The sequence below is a fragment of the Diceros bicornis genome, chromosome 26 (genome assembly GCF_020826845.1).
Source record: "Diceros bicornis minor isolate mBicDic1 chromosome 26, mDicBic1.mat.cur, whole genome shotgun sequence".
Taxonomy (NCBI): Eukaryota; Metazoa; Chordata; class Mammalia; order Perissodactyla; family Rhinocerotidae; genus Diceros; species Diceros bicornis.
In genome coordinates, this window is record NC_080765.1 from 22,956,786 (window position 1) to 22,971,319 (window position 14,534).

At 57.2% G+C, this 14,534-nt stretch overlaps 1 protein-coding gene across 1 annotated transcript in view; it reads left to right on the plus strand.

Moving 5' to 3' along the window:
- The window catches only part of GTF3C1 (general transcription factor IIIC subunit 1), a 79,518-nt gene extending 65,504 nt beyond the window's left edge, over nucleotides 1-14,014 (plus strand). The window contains exons 30-37 of the mRNA XM_058569797.1: nucleotides 3,046-3,218; nucleotides 5,038-5,325; nucleotides 6,091-6,350; nucleotides 7,547-7,827; nucleotides 9,344-9,899; nucleotides 10,659-10,710; nucleotides 11,637-11,829; nucleotides 12,847-14,014. Of these exons, the coding sequence (XP_058425780.1) occupies nucleotides 3,046-3,218; nucleotides 5,038-5,325; nucleotides 6,091-6,350; nucleotides 7,547-7,827; nucleotides 9,344-9,899; nucleotides 10,659-10,710; nucleotides 11,637-11,829; nucleotides 12,847-13,059 (2,016 nt within the window). The 3' untranslated portion in view covers nucleotides 13,060-14,014. The remainder of the gene's footprint in view (nucleotides 1-3,045; nucleotides 3,219-5,037; nucleotides 5,326-6,090; nucleotides 6,351-7,546; nucleotides 7,828-9,343; nucleotides 9,900-10,658; nucleotides 10,711-11,636; nucleotides 11,830-12,846) is intronic.
- Nucleotides 14,015-14,534: the final 520 nt, after the last annotated feature.

Genomic DNA, 14,534 nt, shown 5'->3' on the forward strand with positions numbered 1-14,534 from the left:
AGAATGGAAGTGGGCCACGTGTCTTGTTTTAGTTCATCACCATGAGGTGCATTGTGTCGGAGAGTCCCGTCATCCGTTCTTGACACGCCTTTGCCATGTAGCACTTTAACCCGCTGACGCTCTTCAAGTGTATGCCTTTCAGAGAGGGAGGCTGGTCACGGTGCCATGCCCTCTGCCACCCCGGCAGTTTACAGATGAAGAGTAAAGCCTTGTCTGAGCCTGAACAGGCAGAGAACAAGGGTAGTCGGGCAGAAGTCCCGGATAGCCAGCTCACAGTCTGACCACTGGATGTTTGGTTGGGCCCACGCTTGTTTAAAAAGAAAAAAAAAACTTTAATTTACTCCCAACATTGCACATAAAAATTCAAATTTTCAACTTTCCACGTGGCTGTAGAGTAGACCTTTCAGCTCTCCTGCCCAGCAGGGGTTAGAGCTGGACAGGACCTCAGGGGTCAGTTCAACCACCCGTCACACGAGGAATCCCAGGCCCAAAGTTAATGACAAAAGCCAGGTCCCTGCGTCGCAGCCGGGGCCTTGTCCCCTGCCTCATGCCACTGCTTTTCCTTCAGCTCCATTTCCACGTGGCGTCCAGGCTCTGGTGGATGGTGCCACAGGGCTCATCACTCTCCCTGTCCCCTAGGGGAGTGGGAAGTTGCATGCAGCAAGGGCACCTGGCCCACAGCAGGAAGCAGGGAGCTTCTTCGGTGACTCCCTCCAGTCTGGCAGTGAGGACTGGAAGGCCATTAGGGATGAGATCAGAGGTCATTCGGGACCCCCTAGGCTCCCCTGCAGCCCCAGGCTTCCAAGAAGCACACTGCAGGGAAGTCATGAGCATCCCAGGCGGCCATGGTGCACTGGGTCTGTGACAGCCTAGGCTCTGGGAAATCTGACGGGCTGGACCACGTTCCCCCACTCACTGTGGATGGACTGGGCACTCCTCTTGCACGTCAGCAGTTGTCTGGGGCTATTCCCATCCTGTAACCGTCTTCACGTGGAGGAGAAGAGCAGGTGACAGAAGGCGTTTCACAAGAAGCTGGATCCCAGCTTCCACTTCCACTTGGGGGGAAGCAATGATGACATACGACTGCTCCCCGCTTCTTTCTGTCTGTGCCATGAGTGTTCCCCTGTCAGGCCTGATAGTCTGTGCCCCCAGGACTGATATAGAAGTTCTGTCTGGAGAAATCAAGGGTGGTGTGCAGGCCTCGGACCGACGAGACGCAATGTGTGCCCAGACCCCCCTCTCCAGCTCTGGGAGAACATGGTGCTGCCCCAGGACCTTGACTGACCACCGCTTTGGCTCCCAGTCCCTCCTGTCCCTCTGCAGTGGCACAGTGGAGGACGAGGCCTTGTTCTCTTCTTGGTCCCACCCCTGCCCAGCAGTGAGGCCTCGGAAGATCACCTAACATCTGTGAGCCTGTCTCCTCTGTCACTCAGAGGTCGTGGGGTCAGTGTCGCAGAGAACCTTCTAAGCCTAAAATTCTTAGCCCGTGAGTGTGGTTTTTGTTGGCCGGTGCTTTTGAGGAGACAGTGTAGCAGAAACTTGCTCAGAGGCTGGCGTATTCTAGACATTCAGTAACTGTTGGTTGGTTGGTTGGTTGAGCCAACTCTTTTCAGAAAACTGGAGTAACAGAGACCCCTCTGGTCCTGCAGTCCTGTGGGCTGCTCTTCCTCTGGGAAAGGTCCAAATCATGGGCCATGGAGCCGTGGTGGCGTGGCCAGCAGGAGGAGCCTCTGCGGCGGGGGCCCAGACCCACCCTCCACACCTGCTCCAGGCTGGGTACCAGGCTGTACTTACTGTGGCAGCAGTAAAAGTTCTGTTCTTATGGGACTCCCACTCCTGTGGGAGAGACAGACAGCGAATAAACAAATGAGATCATTTCAGGTGGAGACAGTCGCTATGGAGAGAATAAAACAGGATAATGTGTACAGTTGACCGCAGAGGAGTAGGATGGGAAGGATTTGTTTTTTGAGGGGAAATATTTGAGCTGAGAGCTGAATGTTGAGAAGGAGTCAGCCTTGCAAAGATCTGGGAGAGGTGCTTTCCAAGAAATGGGAGTGGCATATGCAGAGGCCCCGAGGAGGTGGGAAGGAAAGCTGTGGCTTTTTCAAGAAAAGTGAGAACGGGGCCCGCCCGGTGGTGTAGCCAAGCCATGCTGTGGTGGTGTCCCATATAAAGTGGAGGAAGATGGGCGTGGATGTTAGCCCAGGGCCAGTCTTCCTCAGCAAAAAGAGGAGGATTGGCGACAGATGTTAGCTCAGGGCTGATCTTCCTCACCAAAAAAAAAAAGAAAAGAAAAATGAGAAGGCCAATGAGGCCAGAGCGGGCTGAGCCAAGGGTGCACTTGTAGGAGGCGAGGCCAGGGTGGTGGGCAAGGTATTGCTCACAGGGGTCCTTGTCGGGCATAGTAAGGGCTGAATGTTCTCCCTGTGGAGGGCAGCCATGGGATTTTGAGGTGGGGAAGGAACTTATGGTATGATTTAGGCATAAGAGGATTACTTTGGCTGCTGTGGCGAATGGTCAAGGGTTGGGGACAGGTGGCAGTGTAGAAGCAGGGAGAGCAGTTAGCTGGAGGCTACGGTGAGAAACGATGGTGGTGTGGACTAGATGGTGGCAGTGTAGACAGCATGAACCAGATGCATTTGGGAACTTAATTTGGAGGAGAGCCAACCAGACATAGTGATGGATTGGGCAAGGGGTTAGAGAGAGAGACAGTGGTACCAGAGATGATTCTGCGTTGACTCCTGTTGTCTTCACATCCAAAAACGAAGGCATGGGGCAGAGCCTTCCTTTCCCTCCAGTTGCCTGTCCTTCCCTGTGGTCTCAGGTGTGATGCGACGGTAGGGGTGAAGGTTGACGGGATTGCTGGCTTCCTCCAGGCTCTCCCGCATCAGACCCCCAGGTGTCTGCTCTGGCCTTCCCACTCCTCGTCCTGTATCAGTTACTTCCTCCATAGATGATCAGCTGTAGCTTCAGAAGCCACACATTCTGGCTGTTTCCTCCAGCCAGCTGGAGAACCTTGCTCACCCACAACTTGCTGTGTTGCAGACTTTCCGCTTGTACCAGGAGTATAAGGACCAGATTCTCGTGAAGGCCTTCATGGAGTACCAGAAAAGGAGCTTGGTCAACCGGCGCCGGGTCAACCACATGCTGGGCCCAAAGAAAAACCGGGCTCTGCCCTTTGTGCCAATGTCCTACCAGTTGTCCCAGACCTACTACAGGTGAGCACCCACCCAGGAGGCCTGGGCCTGGGCTGGGGAAAGGTAGGAACCCCAGGTCAGAGGGTGAGCCAGGCCCGCTCTGCGAAGAGTGGCACACGTGAGTGGAATGAACCAGACATCCGTCATCAGAGAGTGCAAGGCTGGGTCTCCTGTGACCTCGGGTGAGAGGTGCAGCCTTTGGGAACTTGTTTCCTTGTCAACACCTGTCCTTCCTCATGTGGGAATAAGGTTAATGCTTGAGGTGTTCTGCATTGGGGCATTTACCATTTTTGCAGGTAGTTTGTTTCCCTTTTCCTGTCAAATCGGGTAAAATAGGTTTCTTTTTTTCCACATTTTTTTTTTTTTTTGAGGAAGATCAGCCCTGAGCTAACATCCATGCTAATCCTGCTCTTTTTTTGCTGACGGAGACCGGCTCTGAGCTAACGTCTATTGCCAATCCTCCTCCTTTTTTTTTTTTCTCCCCAAAGCCCCAGTAGATCTTTGTACGTCGTCATAGTTGCACATCCTTCTAGTTGCTGTATGTGGGACGCGGCCTCAGCATGGCTGGAGAAGCGGTGCGTCGGTGCGCGCCGGCGATCTGAACCCGGGCCGCCAGTAGCGGAGCGCGCACACTTAACCGCTAAGCCATGGGGCCGGCCCTAGGTTTCTAATTTAATAAGTGGTCCAGTTAAAAGTGCACCCTCCCCGTTGGGCACCACCTCAGCCTCTCAGCTCGGAGTTGCACCAAGTGCCTGTCTTGCAGGCTCATGCTCACACACGTCCTTGTGAAGCCGTCACGGATTTTTCAGACTCAGTTTGCAGCACATGGGAGTCTGAGCGTGGTTTGGAATGTTGAGAATCGCCTTCCTGGGGCCCCTCGTGAAAGGAACGCCCCTCGCAGCGTGGCCTCACACCAGCAGCAGGCGTGGCTGGTCTTTGTTGCAAGTCTGGCATTTTGTACCACCAGCCTCCTTAACCACACGGAGAAGATCTGTTATAATATCCCCAGGCGTTTCTCCTTGACAGCCCTCGCCCTGGCCGGCTTCCCGTTCTCCATGCTGACCTCTTTACCAGCCCTTAGGCCTGCATTGAGGCTGCATTCAGAAACAGAGACAACAGAATGAGTATTGTTTGGTTTCTCTTATCCATCTCTTTGCCCTTGACTCCGCACACTTGCTCCTTTCCTAAACGCCCATCCCGAGTGACCCTCAGTCTCTTTTGCCTTCCTGGGAAGCGGCTGGTATAGTAAAAAGAGCCCTGGCCTGGGAAGCAGAAGACATGGGTCCAAGTCCAACAAGGCCATTCGACCTCAAGCCACTTCTCTGACTGTGGCATCCTCGCCTGTGAGCCACGCGGGGGAGGTCAGCAGATGAGGAAGACCTTTTGGGTCCCTCTCTCTGACCTCTTGGGTCCCTCTGTCTCTGTTGCTGCAGGGTCCTGGAAAGTTAGACTTTCAGACAGAGGTGAGGGCTTGAGTCTCGCAGTTGCCTTATGGAGACAGTGAGATTGAGCACACACGTCCTCCCATCTCTGTAGGGGTTCAGGGCTGGCTTTGTGTAAAGATTATTATTAAAAAAGGACATTCATCTTCCCCAATTCAGCACCTGTTTATAGTGAGAGCCTGCAAGGCGTAGAGTTAGATAACAAGATCTTGCCTCTGCTTGGGTGAGGGGAAGACGCATACAGTGAGGCTGAAGGGCAGCGCTGTCACGTGGGCTGGAAGGAGACGCTGGTGTGTTCAGTTTTGACTGTCGTGGTTTGAGGAGTCCGTAGCCCCTCCAGATGAAGGCTCCTTACACCTGTCCTCAGAAAGGCCCTCACCTTCTCTTTGTCTGTGTAGGATTTTCACATGGCGATTTCCGAGCACCGTCTGCACAGAATCATTCCAGTTCTTCGACAGGATCCGGGCTGCCGGCAAGTTCGACCAGCTTGATAATTTTTCCTTCAAAGACCAGGATAATAACGACTCCCCAAGTGACCTGGTGGCATTTTCTTTGGACGGCCCTGGAGGACACTGTGCAGCCGCCCTGACCCTCTTCTCTTTGGGCCTTATTTCCGTGGATGTCAGGATCCCTGAGCAGATCGTAGTGGTGGACAGTTCAATGGTGGAGAATGAGGTCATTAAGAGGTGAGAGCCGAGCCGTCAGCAGCCACTCCCATGTCAGACGCCGAGCACTCTCCTCTGAGTGCAGCTGGGGGCTTCAGACGTCATCGTTTCCTCTCAATGGCTGTAATTTCATTTACTCAGTCGTCTCGTCTTTATTCATTCAACAATCACGTGCTGAGTTTCTCGGTGTTGTGTCTGGCGCTGTGCGGGCATTTGCTTTACAAAGACAGCAGGGCGTAAGCAGAGCCTTTGGGGAGCTCCTGGGACGGGCCCTCAACATCTGTGAACGAGGGATTCCAGTACCGTGTCCAGTACAATTCCTTCCGCTGGTGCCTCCGGTGCTGGGGGAGCAGGGGAGGGAGTGACTTGGCTGTGCCAAAGAGAAGGACGTGGTGCAGTGCGGCAAGGAGGGGTAACCAGAGAAGGTAGGAGTGGCAAACTTCCTTGAGGGCATAGTAGCTGAACTGGGATTTAGTGGAAGCGTAGGTGTTTTTTGTACAGAGACTAGGAAGGGTTTCCAGGCAAAAGGAACAGCCCGTGCAAAGACACAGGTATGTGAACAGGTGAGTGTGGTGTGTGGAAGGTGGATGAAGGAGATGAATCTGCAGCAGTCCATGCTGACCTTCACAGCCAGGTGCCAGGGGAGTGTCCGTAGTGACCGGAGGCCATGGCTCAGGCCGAATCGCAGAGGGTCCTCTCTGAGGGAGATGGTGTGCACTGGAAGGGACAGTGGAGCACAGAGGCTCGGCCTGTGCTCAGTCATCTCAGTCAGTTTTCCTCTCCTAGCCTGGGGAAGGACGGGGCCCTGGAAGAGGACGAGGACGAAGAGGAAGACTTGGACGAAGGCTCAGGGGGCAAGCGCCGGGGCATCGAGGTGAAAGCCCGCCAGGCGTCCCACACCAACTACCTGCTGATGAGGGGCTACTGCGCGCCCGGCATCGTGAGCACCCGCAACCTCAACCCCAACGACAGCATCGTGGTCAACTCCTGCCAGGTCAAGTTCGGGCTCCGCCGCAGCCCCGCGCCCACCAGGCTCGGGCCTGCTGGTGAGTCTGCCCCGCTGCCCTGCGCCCTGACCCTGATGCTCGCCTCCTGCTCTGCAGGCCGAGCGCAGGAGCCACAGCTGGCCGGGGCTAAAACAGAAGCAAGGCAAAACACTCCCCTCCTTGGCAGCCAGCTGGAGGACACACATCCCCAGGGGCCTCCCGAGTGCCCACTCGCCTGGGGAGGCCCCTGCCGTGCTCGCGCTCCATGGTCCAGCTTACCGCGGCGTCCTTTTCCTGTTCGTCAGTCAGCCGTGCAGTGTTGGCAGGCAGGTGGGGTTGGGTAGGGAAAAGCAGCAGGCCCTCGCCGCCCCCACACCCTGCCGGCTCTCCGGGGACAGCCTTTTCATGCCTGTTCCTCCCGAACTCTGATTTATGCCCTTTTATGACATTTTTAAGTATTATCTTTTGACTTCTTGCTATGAAAGATGAGTATTCAGCTTACATTCATTCTCTCTCACCTCATTTACTTTCAATTTTTACACTTTTTTTAGTTCTTGTATTGATCACCTTTGAAACTATAACTTCCCTAACGCTCCATTTCCCGTACCTTCCGTTTTAGGCAGTCTCTCCTCCGCTGCATACAGTGAGAACATCAGGCCCCTTCCCTTCCCTGCACTTCTCTTCCTCCATCCCACCCCTTTCCTGCCTCTGTCTGATCACCTCTGTCTTTACAAGTCGAAGTGGATGGCGTGTCCTTGGCTGTGACCACAGTTAGTGTTCTGTGCTCTGTCTGGCGCTTGACCCGAGCAGAATGTAGTGATGACCTAAGACTGTGGTCTGAGCAGAGATGCCATTACAGGGACCACAGAAGCTAGCCCTGGCCAGTGTAAGCAAAAGCAGGAGTTTGTGGGTGCCTCACAGGGTCTGAGGAGCAGTGAACACGGGAGCGTCAGGAAGGGTGTGCCCGGGGCAGGCCGAGTTGAGGACCTCCCAGATCTCTGGGGTTACGGTTTTCAGACCCCAGCCCCGCCTCTGAGCCCTTCCCTTTGAGTCTTGAGTGGGAGAATCATACTGGCCCTGGGGAATCCAGCCCAGTTGGCTGCAGTCAGGGGCCCAACCATGTCCACCCGGAAGGTGACCGCCTGCTGTTTGGGGAGCAGTGAGTTGGCGCTGGAGCATGTCCCGCCTCGGGGTCACCAGTGCACTGGTCGGGGGGGCTCCTGTCAGGGCTGATTCTGGGCCTCTTGTCCTCACAGCCACTTCTCTAGAGGAGCTGACAGTGGGAGCCTCCTGCCTCCCCACCACCTTCACCAGGCTGATCAGCAGCCGAGAGGGCGCCTGCAGCCTGGAGGAGTTTGCCCACCAGGTGGAGTTGTCTGGGTACACGCCTGGAGACGTGGCTGCCGCCTTGGAGGTCCAGGGCGCCATTGCAGCGGCGGGGTGCTTCGGGGTGGACAGGGTGGAGCTGCGCAGACGGTTCCCCGCCTTTGAGAGGACAGACGGCGAGCGCAGCAGAACCTTCACGGACTACGTCCAGGTGAGCCTTGCTCGCAGGTTGCCTGCAGTGGCTGCAGCAGAAGCTGCAATTCACAGGCCAGATGCACACAGCAGATGGGCTTGGTTTGGGACATACAGTATAATTAAAAAAAAAAAAAAATGAATTCGTTGTCAACATTTAAAAATAGAAGGTTTTGGCTAAAACCCAGCTTCTCCTGAATGTGAGATGGTCTCGCCACGCTGGGCCCTATTCCTTCAGTGCAATGGGCCGGAGCCGAATAGGGCTGTCCCGCCCCCTTCACTCACCACTTCACCTGCTTGGGCATTTGCGTCCCCGACCCAGAACCTAAAGAATGGAACAACAGACGGACCTGTTAAATCGAGCGCCTGGGGCCCTGGCCTGCCCTCCCGTGCTGCGTGTCTCTAGTTAGAGGCAGTAGGATGCGCGTCAGGTGTTAGTGATGTTGTGGAGACGCTGCCTGGCAGTGTTCACGAGGAAAGAGAAGGGAGGCCAGTGTTTGTGGTTATCAGACGAGTCCTTAGGAGGGCAGGAAGTCATTGGGGGTGACGACTACCGTTCACGTGGTGTTAGATGGTTCGTAAAACTCGCAGTGCAGCTGGAGCCCTGGGAGGCGAGCCAAGCCTCAGCGAGGGACAGTGCTGGAGCCCAGGCCGCAGATCCCGCTGACTGTCAAGAGGCGATGGGTCCGGCAGCTCCCTCTATTCCCTGGTGCCTGGCCCAGAGCCCCAGAGGGCGAGTGCCCACAGCAAACCCTCCCCAGAACCACACAATCAGGATGTGAGTCCTGGTTCCAGGCAATTTCCTTGAACCCTGACTTGTGGGTTTTTTAATATAAAAATAAACAGAAAATGATGGTGAACCCATGTGCCACCAGAGTTGGCACGGCTCCTAGATAAGAACAAGGACATCGGGGGGCCAGCCCGGTGGCATAGTGGTTGGGTTCATGTGCTCTGCTTCGGTGGCCCGAGGTTCATGGGTTCAGATCCTGGGTACGGACCTACACATCGCTCATCAAGCCACGCTGTGGCAGCATTCCGCATACAAAATAGAGGAAGATGGGCACAGATGTTAGCTCAGGGCCAGTCTTCACCAAAAAAAAGAAAGAACGAGGACATTGGAAGCAGGGTGTGGCATGGATCTGACGGCAGGAGTCGTAGCTTGTGTGGGAATAAGGACGGCGTTTGCAGAGGGCCTTGATAGCAGTGGAGTGTTGAGCGCTGTGGGGGGATGCTCGCTGGGCAGGAGACTCATGAAGTCATGTCAGCTTCGAGGGCGCAGCCCTGGTTCCAAGAAGTTTATACATCTGGCTTATTTTCCATGTAGGCAAACTGATGCTAGAGAGGGACAGGACTGCCCAGGGCCACACGGCTAGCTGGTGGCCCACCCGGGGCTGGAAGCCAGGCCTCATCCTCGAGTTGTCGAGGGAGCTGGGCTTGCCCGTTGCTCAGGACGCTTAAACACATCAGGCAGGGGAAGCAAACCCGCATACTCCTGTGGTCCCGCCCAGACCCGGTGTGTCTCCTCCTTTTCCTAGGACCTTTTGGAGCGAAACCAGGTGCTGGAAGTCGGCGGCAACACCACTCGCCTGGTGACCATGGCCTCTGCCCAGCCCTGGCTCCTGCACTCGGTGCAGCTAAAAGGCAAGGAGGAGGACTCTGATGCTCAAAGAGAAGACCCTCAGGCTAGACCCCTGGAGGGGCCTTCCAGCAAGGACGGCCTTGCTGAGAGGCAGGCTCTGCCTCCTCAGGGCCCCCGGAGCACCAAGAGGTGTGCCAGCTGGGCCAGCACTGATGCAGCCAGTCAGAGCGGGGAGACTGACTCCGAGAGTGCCCAGAATCCCCCCGCAAAGAGGCCCACGCTCCAGGATGTGCGCTTGGCCCCTAGCCCCGGGCCCAGAGCAGAAGAGGGGCCAGAAGCCCAGGCACCTGCTCTCCCGGTAGCTCCTGAAGACACAGGTGCAAGGGAGCCTCCCCCAGGAGCAGCGGAGGCTGGGCAGGAGGACCAAGAGGGCATCGCAGTCCCCAGCTCCCCTGGCCAAGAGCAGCTGAGCTGTCAGGCCCAGCTTCCAGAGGGCTCTGAAGACGCCAGAGGTATGGAACCTTGTCCGCCACCCCGCCCATTCTCTGTCCCCGGGCCTCACACCTTCCTCTGAGACTGGGAACCTGCCCCTGGCCACAGAAGGGGCCTTCAGCTCTTCATAGCCTAACCCTGAGGGGTGGATCTTGCCAGTTTACATTAAGTGTTTCCACTAGAGAGCAGGAGGCTTCAGACACTGCTATGCAGATCTGTGCATTACAAGCGCAGACACTAGCGGTGGTCCTGGAGGGCAGTGTTTGCTGGCGTGTCCGGCGGAAGGAAGCAGCGGCAGGAATGGGGGGCTCACCTTGTGTCAGGACTGGCAGACGTGCACTGACTGAGCCCTGCCATGTTCCTCTCCTCCCGTGTAAACCCTGCCTTCTGGTCTCAGCAGTGCCTCCTCCTGTGGTTTCTAAAGGCGTTTTTGTTTTCTCTGGGGAGTTTTTGCCCAGGAGTTTTACACGCACAACTATGTGGGGGCTTCTGGATGGAAGGTGAGATGCTCACTCACTTCCCCTGGTGTGGGGGTTCCTTGGGCCCTGGAACAAGCACCCCGCACTTGCACACCGCTGTCTTGGTTTTGTTCTGGGTGTGCTGGCTTCGGCCTCCGTGACCCCACCACTCGAGGGTGGAAGGTCCGTGAGGAGTGGAATGCTGTCCTTCTGTCCGCTGCTTTATCCCCAGAGCCCAGAAGTACTTGTCGAATGAGTAGGAGAGGAAGAAGTGGGCTCCCACCTGTTCAAGTCTCTTACATCCTTTCCCTCTTCTGTCAGGTTTTGCCGAGAGTTCTGTGGCTGGCCGCCTCTCCCAGGCAGCACGGGAGAGGTGAGTGTGGGGTTCAGATGCAGGAGGCCTGGAGTGGGGGCGGTGAGCGTGGGCAGCTTGTCCTCAGGGTTTCCAGAAGGGACCCAGGGTTAATTAGGACATGAAGATCTTCCACAGAGGTGCGGTGTTGGATGGTTTGCCCGGCACAGTGGTTCTCGGCCAGGGGGCTTGGAAATGTGTGGGACTGTTCGGTTGTCCCCCTCACTGTGAGGACAAGGCAGGTGCTCCTTGCATGTGGAGGGCGAGGGCCAGAAGTGCCAGACCCTGCGGTGCCTAGGTCTGTCTGGACAGTGGGTTTCACAGGAGCCTTTCTGGTGAGAGGGCCTCCCGCGTGTGGACACCGCCCTCACTTGGTGGGGCTGTGTGCTCCCGGCTCAGATCCAGCCCTCCCAGGGCCCCATCATGGCAGTCAGAGCCATGTCCAGCTAGTCCAGGGCGTGGGCCACGCCTGGGCCCTGTGTGGCAGACCAGTCGCTGGTTTAGTTTTTAGCAGAAACCTTTGTTCTAAGGAAAGTGTGTCTGGAACACCTACGTATGACACAGAAGGAGAGCTTCTGCAGAGACCTCTGGGAGCTTGGCCCAAGGGTAGGGGCAGCCACTGGCCTAGCGTCCCAGATAGAGCGGGTAAATCCAGAAGTTACAACCTTCTCCCTCCCTTGCCAGTGTGGGTGCACGTGGGGGCTGTTAGCTTATCACAGCCTCAGTTATGGCTGAATCGGAGCAGGTCCCCGTGGCGTGGCTTTCCTCAGCCGGCGCTCGTGGGCCCTGGAGTTGAGACCCCTTTATCCAGGTGGGAGCGGAGAGGGGAGGTCGAAGAGCAGAAGGCAGATGGTCCCCAGCCCTGTGACCTTGGCTGGGCACACCGGGCCTCCCCGAGCCTCCGTGTCCTATCTGTGGAGCGTGTGAGCGAGCTGTCTCCCCTGCAGGGCCTGCGAGAGCATCTGCTTCATCGGCCGCCCGTGGCGCATCGTGGATGGCCACCTGAACACACCAGTGTGCAAGGGCATGATGGAGGCTGTGCTGTACCACATCATGACCAGGCCCGGCGTGCCCGAGAGCTGCCTGCTGCAGCACTACCAGGGTGTCCTGCAGCCCGTCGCCGTGCTCGAGCTGCTCCAGGTGCGGCCAGGCTGGGCTGGGGAGGGCTCCACACTGGCTCCCCGGCTCCCACCACAGCTCCCTCTTTCTGGGCCCGGGGCTTGAGTCTCAGAGGGCTGGGGGTGGTGGGTGCACCGGTGATTTCTAGGTGATGGCCGCTGCATATAGGCTCGACCAACAGGGGTGCTGCAGACACAGAGATTGGCTCACTGGCCTCCTCACAGAGAGGCTCCTCAGAAGAGCCAGGTGTCTCTCCATATTGCTTATGTCACCTCCCTTCTCAGCCCTGCACAGAGAGGTCTGCCCCACTGCCCTCTGGGGCAGCTACACCCGGCCGATGAGCCCCACGCCTGTTTTCCATCCTCCTGCCTCTGGCCTCTCTGCTCCTTAGCACGGTCGGCCCCCAGCCTTGGTTCTCAGCACTGTTCTCCCTCAGCCTCCTGCAGCTGTCAAGCCTGCCCTCGCTTCCTGCCCCGGGCTGTCCCTCCCTGCATCCTTCACCAGCCCCGTGCTGCTGCCAGGCTTACAGACCGGCCTTCCCAGGGTCTCGTCTCGGACAGTTTCTCTTGACCAGGGGTCGTGAGCTCACAGGCCCACAGGGGCAGGCTGGCAAATGAGTGCCGAGCCCTCGTGGGTGACGAGAAGAGCTGGGGATGTGTCCACGGCTCCCAGCTCGGTCTGCTTGCCGCCCTGCACTCCCACCGCCCCGTGTGCCCGGGGGCTCCAGCTTCTCTCAGAAGCTTAAAGTTCAGTGTGGAATTTCCAGAACTTGAAAGCACAGATAGGCCTAACCCAACCCCATCTGGAAGCTGGTTTTGGCCCGTGGGAAGCCAGTTTGCGACCCCTGCTAGACGCTGCCGCTGTACAAACGCTGGTCACACCGCTCTCTCCTGCCCTGGGCTTTTGCCTAAACCCTCCTAGTAAACTACTTGCCGCTCAAGGCCTAGTCCAGGTGTTCCTAGCCCTGGGAAGCAGCTCCGGTACGAGGACGTGGTCTGTAAACGCACCTGTGAACCTGTGTGTCTCTGGTGTCTGCAGGGCCTGGAATTCCTTGGCTGCATTAAAAAGCGCGTGCTGAGAAAGCCAGCGGCCGTCTCGCTCTTCTCTCAGCCTGCAGTTGAAGAGGCAGAGGCGCCCACCAGCCCGAGTGAGAGCCCCACGGTGTTCTACGAGCCCACGCTGGACTGCACCCTCCGGCTGGGCCGCGTGTTCCCCCACGAGGTTAACTGGAACAAGTGGGTCCACTTCTGAGGCGCGTGGTCATCACGACCCTCCTTTCCCACCGCCAGCTCCCGTGGCCGGCGCACGCCCTGGGGGTGGGCCTTTTGCCTGTGTGTGCAGCCTGGTGTGGTCCGGGCACAGAGAGCCCTGCACCTGCCTGGTGCCAGGGACAGGACTGGTTTGCGCCCCCAGCTGCAACCGTGGTTTCGAGCCTAGAACTCTAGGAAGAGGGCCACCAGCCCACCGGCTCCTGGGCTTTTCCCAGGCTGGCCCTGGGGACCCTGCGTCGTCACACTGGCAGTTGTGGGGGGCAGCTGCACGGAGGCTCTGGTCCCCACCCATTCTCCTCCTCTTGTTGCCAGGGCCGCTCGGCCGTTGCTGTAGGCATGTTCCCTGCTCTTAGGGGAGCTGCCAGCCGTTCTTTCTGGAACCTGGGTTGGGGTGCGTTTGAGAGGCCCTAATGGGCTTGTCCTCTAAAGGCTTCCAAGATGTGGCTGCCATTTGGGAACAGAGCTGCCTGCCCAGGCCCCCCAGCCTTCTGTACGGACCTCAGCATTGTCTGTGGGCCAGTGAGGGGCCCAGCTCTGGGCCTCTGGGGTTTGCCCCATCTGTGCACACCTCACATTCCAGATTCCAGCCACCACAGCAGACTCCTGGCTCCCCAGAAAGCCCAAGTACCCCTGAGTGGCATGGCCTTGTGGGGGACATGTCACAGAATGGGGTCTGTGTGCCCCACCACCAAGGGCCCCACAGGCTTATTCCTCTCCAGGCGGGACATCTGACCCCCGAGGCTGGGACTGAGCCACCCAGAGTGGAGCCTGCCGGTTCCCTTTTTAGCCTGGCAAGCTGCCTGGCAGGCCTCCAGCGGGGACGGGCGCTCCCTCCTGCTGGCGAGAAACCAGGAGTCCTGTAGATTTAGGGTTTGTTTGTTTTGTTCTTTCAGCCTCTTTCCTCATTAAAAAAAAAAAAAAAAATTCCCTGGCATGTATTTATTTGTTTTTTAATTAAAGTGAAGTAAAAAGCATTTAGTTTTGTGTGTTTCCTAAAGAATCTTTGATCCCCAAGGAGATGCCTTGTTTTCAGCTGCAGGACAGGCCGGCAAGGCTGTTCCCCGTAAAACTGAAGGAGAGGGAGGTGCTGCGCGGTGCGCTGCCAGCCCGGGTGCAGCCCCCCCGCCTGCTCTGCCTTGACAGCCCCTCCCCGGGGACTCAGCCAGCCCCCGCTGGCCTGACACAGGCGCTCGCGCAGGTCTGTCAGGCAGCGCCCAGCTCAGTGCTGGGCCTACGGCCGGTCGGCATGGCCCGTACCAGGCCGGCAGGCCGCCACGGTCACAAGGCCTGTGGCATGGATTTGGTCCGTGGAAGTTCTCTTTAATGCATATTTCGTTTTTTTTAGTTAGTTGCCAACATTTTTTAAAAACCGGTGGTTTCACATTTTTTTTAAATCTAGATTTTTTTTTTTTTTAATTTTTTCCCCCCGAGCCCCAGTAGATAGTTGTATGTCAT